Genomic DNA, 6849 nt, shown 5'->3' on the forward strand with positions numbered 1-6849 from the left:
CGGTGGGCTAAACAGATAATAAAATGATTTGAAGTTGGGAGGTCAGGTAGTCAGTCCCCTGCTGCCACAGTAGACTGGTTTTGCAGAGGAGCTGGCAGCGTCTGCAGCCTAGGGAGAGGCGCCCAGACCGGTTCCACAGAAACCAAGTGTGCAGTGGCTCAGGTCTCCGCCCACTGCTACCACAGCCAAGCTCTGCAAAACCTAGGCGGCAGGGACTCTGCAGAGGAGCCGGGTGACGACAGGCCAGCTGGCGGATCCTGGCCCACCTCCCTGTCCCGGCGGATGGGCGCGGCCAGGGCTGGCGCACAGGCGGGGCCCCTTCGCGGCTCAAACCCCTGGATTGTCCTACCGACCCAGCAGTCAGGGCTACGAGGCAGTGCACCCGCAGGGCGGGGACTCAGGACAAGGTGACTAGTGCACACAAACAGGGTGACCCAGGTGCGCGCCCCTCGTGAGCTGTCCTTGCCCATGGCCGAAGAGCCAGAGGCAGACCTCGGGGCGGCCGAGGGTGCAGTGGAGCCTGCGGTGGAGATGCCGGGCTGGGAGGCTCCAGAGGACACAGACCCCCAGGTAGGTGTCTTCCAGGGCCCGCAAGGTTGTATCTGGGCTGCTTTACAGTGAAATCGAAGAGTCCCATAAAGTCACATGAAAAGTACTATTTTAGATTCTGCCCAAACCAGGCAGGAGATGCGCTGTTTACCTCACCCCCACCCCCACCCAGGTGAGAGCCATGTCTCCACTTCCTGTTTGGGGTGGGGGAAGTAGGGAGGAACATCCCAGTACTTCTAAGGGATGCGTGTTTCATTTAACATGCCCTTAGGGCAGTGTCAGCTCCCCCATCCCAAAGGGAGCTCTCCGGAGAGGACTTTCTTGTCTTAATGCCGCGAACCTCAGACGAGACCTTGGGGCCCCAGCAGTCCCTTGGCAAGGTGGTCTCCTGGTAGACCAGGGATTGAGGTTACTGGTCTTGCTGACTCTCATCTCCCAATGTCCAGGAGTTGCTTCTAGAAGTTTTCTCTGTTCCATTTTAGCCTGGAAGTTATGAAATCAGACACTACGGACCAGCCAAGTGGGTCAGCACTTGTGTGGAGTCTATGGACTGGGATTCAGCCATCCAGACTGGCTTTACAAAACTGAATGACTACATTCAAGGCAAAAATGAGAAAGGTAAAAGTAGCCACTGAGATCCTGAGATCTTTGAGTTTAAACTTACTGAAGGAATCTCGTTTGTAATAGATGAATAACCAGACCATTGAAATCCTGTTTCCACACAGGATTGGCCCTAGGAAACAGTGTAGCTAGAAGAAGGTGCTGCTGGGTCAATTCTATTCGTCCCCAATTTTTGTTCGACAAAATGGGACTTACCTGTGGCAAATGTCTAATAATTTGTGAATGATAACTAGTGATACCAGGAGACAGGAAGATGTGCAAGAGCCCGACCCACAAGTCATAACTCGTGTGTGTGTGTGTGTGTGTGTGTGTGTGTGTGTGTGTGTGTGTGTGTAATTTTGCAGGTTTCTTAGTCTAGAGTGTTATGAAAAAAGCGCGAGAGGGGGAACCTTGGAGATTTCATGGCAGGCGAGGGTGACCAAGGCGGGGACAAACAAGCCAGGCAGACAGAGCTTAAATGAGAAATTTTATTAGAAAGGGGAGGGGCGGGGAGGAAAGAGAAAAGAGGTAAAGAGACACAGAGACAGAGAGAGGACATAAGAGAAGAGGGAGACAGGAAACATCCTGTCTGCCCCAGGGGAACAGCGGGAAAGTAGATGGGGGTCTTTGTTTTAAAGGGGTCCTTTGCACCTGGACTGACCAGGTACTGCCAGGTGACAGGCAGGCCAGCATAATGCCTGAATCCTTGCATAGAGGACCTCATTTTCTGAGTTGTAAAGAAAAAATAATTAATTGCCCCATGTTTTCTGTAATTTCTCCTTTATGTTTGAAAAACAGAATTCACTAACCCCAGAATATAACATTATAGAAAATGTTTAATGTAGATTATGAACAATTGCCATTCCACCACCAACCCTTCTTTAAAAGATGAGACATTATCTCAAAGGTATGTCAGCATATAATTGGTACTGTAAAGTAAACCAAGAAAGTCACATAAAAATAGCTTTAAAAAATCAAATTAGGGGGTTGGAGAGATGGCTCAGAGGTTAAGAGCACCGACTGCTCTTCCAAAGGTCCTGAGTTCAATTGCCAGCAACCACAAGGTGGCTCACAACCATCCATTATGAGATCTGGTGCCCTCTTCTGATGTGCAGATATATATGGAAGCAGAATGTTGTATACATAATAATAAATAAAATCTAAAAAGAAAAAAGAATAAATTTAAAACTCAAATTAGCCGTGAACGCGCTGAAGGTGCTTTCATTTTTCATGCTGCAGAGATGAAAATGAGGCTGACGGCTCCAGTGACAAGCTACGTGGAGCCCGGCTCAAGTCCTTTTAGTGAGTCTACCATTACCATTTCCCTGTATGTCCCCTCTGAGCTGCAATCGGATCCACCCAGGCCTTCAGAGTCAGATGTCTTCATTGAAGACAGAGCTGGGATGACTGTGTTTGTAAGGTAAGTGGTAGATAATTCACAGTCGGCTGACTTTAGCCTGTTTTACCTATGTGCGTTCACCATTTAGCTCCTATGCAATTTCAGCAGGCTTTCTACCCTTCCGCAAGCGCAGTCTAATACATTCATGGTGTTTTCCCACTGGCTCACTTTTAAAATGTCATGAGGTCTATTGAAAAATATAATCTATTTATTGAGAAGTCTGTTAAATACCTTCCACATATAAAACATAGCACAAACAATTATTACCCAGAGCATAGGGCCACCCTTTCCTATAACCTAAGTAGACCTGAACAATAACACCTTCAAACAAAACAGTATATGATGTCATCTTAGTCTGTTTGAGCTGTCAAAACAAATACTATAGACTCTATAGCTTATAAGAAACAAAAATTTGGGTTTTGTAGTTCTTTCTAAAAGCTGGGTTCAAGGCACTGGGAGTTTTAGTGACTGGCTAGGGACCGTCCCTTGGTTATATGAGCACATTTGATCCTCTTTGTATGGCTGATAATCCATTTCATTGAGGGCTCACCCCATGACCTAATCACTCCAGAGGCTCTTAAAACCATCACAGGAACTTTGTGTCTTTCTCGCACAAAATGCTTTCAGTCCCATTCTATTAGTCCCAGAAAATAGCCAGACTTTCCTTGGAGCCACCAGCTCACAAACAACAACATGGAGATTTACTATTAATTATGAAAGCTTGGCCTTAGCTTAGGCTTTTCCTGCAACCAAACTAGCTCTTATAACTTAAATTAACATTTCTATTCATCTATGTTCTGCCATGTGGCTTGGTTACCTTTCCTTTGTATTATATGTCCAATATTTTCAGTTTGTCGCTGGCATCTCTCCTGCATGCCCAGATTCATCCCGAGTACCTCTCTCTCTCTCCCTGAAGTCCCACTTATTCTTTCCAGTCTAGCTATTGCCATCCACCTCTTTATTAAACCAGTCACAGTGACACATCTTCACACAGTGTAAACAAATGTTCGGCAACACCAGAATCTTAGCTCATTTTGGCACTTACTCAAAAGACTCATTTAAATACCATCCAAATAAAATCTGGCTGAGACTCAAAGCATGATTCATCCTTAAGCAAATTCTCCCCAGCTGTGGGTCTGGAAAGTCAAACAAGCTGTGGGCTTCCAGAGTACAACAATGTGACATACATGGGAGAGACAGCCTCATTCCAAATAGGAAAATAGTAATAGGTCTCAATCAAGACCCAAATCTCAAGACTTTAATCTTTTTGACTCAAGGGTCTGTCCCCCAGGTCCACAGGACTAGAGGTTAGACCTTCAAAGCTTTGCTGGACAGAAATTAGGCTCCTGATGCCCCACACAGATGTATCTCATGATTTCAGGTGCCCCCAAGCCCAACAAAGTTGTCATGGTTTAGAGCAGTGGTTCTCAACCTGTTGGGTCGCAACCCTTTTGGGGGTCACATATCAGAAATCTTACATATCAGATGTTGCCATTACAATTCACAACAGTAGCCAAAATACAGTTATGAAGTAGCAACAAAATAATTTTATGGTTGGGGGGTCACTACAACATGAGAAAGTGTATTAAAGGGTCACAGCATTAGGAAGACTGAGCACCACTGTCTTAGAGTCACCTCCCTGTAGATTCTACCAGGTTACAATTATATACCAGTAACTCTTCTAATATGGTGTGCTGTGCCCTCTCCCACAGTTCCATTAGGGATGGCTATGTAGTGGGGACTATCTATGGTGGCCCAGCCCTTGCTATTGCCCTCTGCCAGTGTGCCTCTAGGAATAGACAGACATTGTTGAATAAACATGGTCTTTGATCTTCTTGAAGGATCATGTTTTATCTGAGTCTGACAGACTGGTTTTTTTTGTTTGTTTGGTTTTTGTTTTGCATTGGCACATTTATAAGGAAACTTATACCAATGAAGCATATTAAAAATACTTTTTATTTCTCATTTTTAACTGTCCAAGTAAAAAACCATTGTACTCTTTTTAGGGGGGGTTGGGGTTTCGAGATAGGGTTTCTCTGTGGTTTTGGAGTCTGTCCTGGAACTAGCTTTTGTAGACCAGGCTGGTCTCAAACTCACAGAGATCTGCCTGCCTCTGCTCCCGAGTGCTGGGACTAAAGGCATATGCTATCACTGCCCGGCCCATTTGTACTAACTTTTATTCTCTTTCCCTTCCTATCCTTGTAATGGCTCCATCCCACTAATCTGTCCTGTCTCTTGGCCTATGTTGTTCATACCCAGATCTGATCAGGTTCCTTTCTGCTTGGCATCATGTAGCATAATCCCAAAAACTCATAGGTTAATATGCAAAGTTCTTGCTTCAGCTCTTCTTTTGGACCCCATCTTATGCTTCCCTGTGACAGTGCTTTGTACTTTGTCATTTCCATTTTTCTTATCCCCCCTTCCTTTGTTCAGGAAAACTATCCTTCATTATAAGACCAATTCAGAAGACACCTATTAGCCTGGATTGAGTGCCATCCTAAGTATTCCCAGAGCCCTTTGATCCTGTCTCTGTTAAAAATACTTTCTCAGGATGTTTAGATAATGCTGGCAAAATGTTAATCTTTCACTGGACTATGAATGTGTAGACATCCAAATTATATTATATTCATCTGTATCCCATTGTGTGCCCCAGAAGAGGAAAAGGGAGGAAGCAGTTGATTGAATGTCTGACTAGGGTCTGTTGACATACTCTTGTGAGTCCCAGGTACTTGGGAGGCTGAGGCAGAAGTTAACTTAAACCTGAGAGTTCTGACCCAGCCTGAGCAACTAACACTCCATCTCAAAGTATGAAGCAACAATAACAGAACAAAAGAAACACAACACAATAAAGTCCAGCTTGATGGCACACTCCCATAATACTGGCATTGGGTGGGCTGAGTTAACGAAGATAATGAGCTTGAGGTTAGCCTTGGCTACATAGTGTGATCAGATTTTTCTTTGGTCTGCCAGTTCACAAATAACTGCACAGAGACTTATTATAAATTAAGAAGCTTGGTCTTAGCTTAGGCTTGTCCCACTAGTTTTTATAACTTAAATTAACCTGTTGTTATTAATCTATGTTTTTACCATGTGGCTTTTTACCTTTCTTTCATCTTATACCATTCATTTTCTCTCCATATTTCCTGGTGTCTCCCCTGCTCCTCTGCCATCTTTCCCCTTCCTCTCTCCCTGGAGGTCCCACCTATCCTGTCTAGCTGTTCAGCTTTTTACAATAATCACAGCAAATATATCTTCACACAGTGTACAAATATACCACAACACAGTGCCTCTAAGTGTTGCCTGAGCTATATAGCAAGAGTCCCTGATACACAGCGACTTTCAAGGCAGCCTGCATTGTATATGAGAGAAAAAGAATGATGGGAGAGAGAGAGAGAGATAGGAGGGAGATAAGGGACTTGGAGTGTGGAAGAAGAGTGAGTGTCTGAGGGGGCTTCTGTGTGGTTCTATAAATTGAAGCATCAGCTTGCTTCTGGAAAGTTGCACTTCGGCCCTAATCTACACACCCTCAACATGCATTTTAATAATGTTCTAGGGTGACTTTTGTATATGTTAGCACACACAAGAAAGTGAGAGTTTTCCTGGGTCTCTGCCAAGTGAACTTAAAGCCTGGACATGAAAGTCAGTGATTGCCTAGAAGCCACTTCACCCAGACCCTGCTGTTCATCTCAGATTGGCGTTGGTATCCATAGTAGAACCACTCATGTGCAATTGATTTCTCCTCTGTAGGTCTTTTGATGGATTCTCCAGTGGCCAAAAGAATCAAGAACAGCTTTTGACATTAGCAAACATTTTGAGGGAAGAAGGGAAAGTTTTCAATGAAAAGGTCTTTTACACTGCTGGCTACAGCAGTCCTTTCCAGTTACTTGAGAGAAATAATGAAGTGTGGCTGATTCAGAAAAATGAGCCCTCTGAAGAAAACGAGTAAGAAAATGAAGATGACTGCCAGGGGCAGAACTTCTGTTGAATGCAGGCATCAACATCACCACAAGTGAAGTATCCAGTGTTTTCATAATGTAAATACCTGATATATGGGATGTCTGATATGTGACCCCAAAGGGGTCGCAACCTGCAGGCTGAAAACCGCTATTCTAGGATATCTTACACTAGACACCAACCTGAATCATGCTTATTTCCAGTGTGCCTTTTTGGGAAACTTTATTTCGTTCTAGGTACCAAGTCTGTAAATGGGTCATAAGTGAGATGGCCTCTATTTCCATGAGGATTGAGGGCAATGCCATGCCATTTCTTCTTATTCAAACTATCACCATCAAGTTGCCTTC

General features: G+C 44.4%; 1 protein-coding gene across 2 annotated transcripts; it reads left to right on the forward strand.

Annotated features, from left to right (window-relative positions):
• Positions 1-468: 468 nt before the first annotated feature.
• Positions 469-6494, forward strand: Hebp2 (heme binding protein 2). 2 transcript variants are annotated; one of them, XM_027401944.2, is made up of 4 exons: positions 469-570; positions 1032-1167; positions 2389-2569; positions 6296-6494. In XM_027401944.2, the coding sequence occupies exons 1-4, from the start codon at positions 469-471 to the stop codon at positions 6492-6494; spliced, it is 618 nt and encodes a 205-aa protein (XP_027257745.1). The 2 variants fall into 2 exon arrangements, with proteins under 2 accessions (XP_027257745.1, XP_035294993.1); XM_035439102.1 differs by having other exon boundaries at positions 2389-2451; positions 6296-6345.
• The last annotated feature ends 355 nt before the right edge of the window (positions 6495-6849 follow it).

This window comes from Cricetulus griseus, chromosome 2 (genome assembly GCF_003668045.3).
Source record: "Cricetulus griseus strain 17A/GY chromosome 2, alternate assembly CriGri-PICRH-1.0, whole genome shotgun sequence".
NCBI classification, from domain to species: domain Eukaryota; kingdom Metazoa; phylum Chordata; class Mammalia; order Rodentia; family Cricetidae; genus Cricetulus; species Cricetulus griseus.

Bases quoted from the DNA above. Each gene is read 5' to 3' on its own strand.
- Hebp2 (XM_027401944.2), top strand. From the start codon at position 469: ATGGCCGAAGAGCCAGAGGCAGACCTCGGGGCGGCCGAGGGTGCAGTG. The intron at 571-1,031 runs GTAGGTGTCTTC...GTTCCATTTTAG, and splicing joins CAGAGGACACAGACCCCCAG to CCTGGAAGTTATGAAATCAG. The intron at 1,168-2,388 runs GTAAAAGTAGCC...TTCATGCTGCAG, and splicing joins TCAAGGCAAAAATGAGAAAG to AGATGAAAATGAGGCTGACG.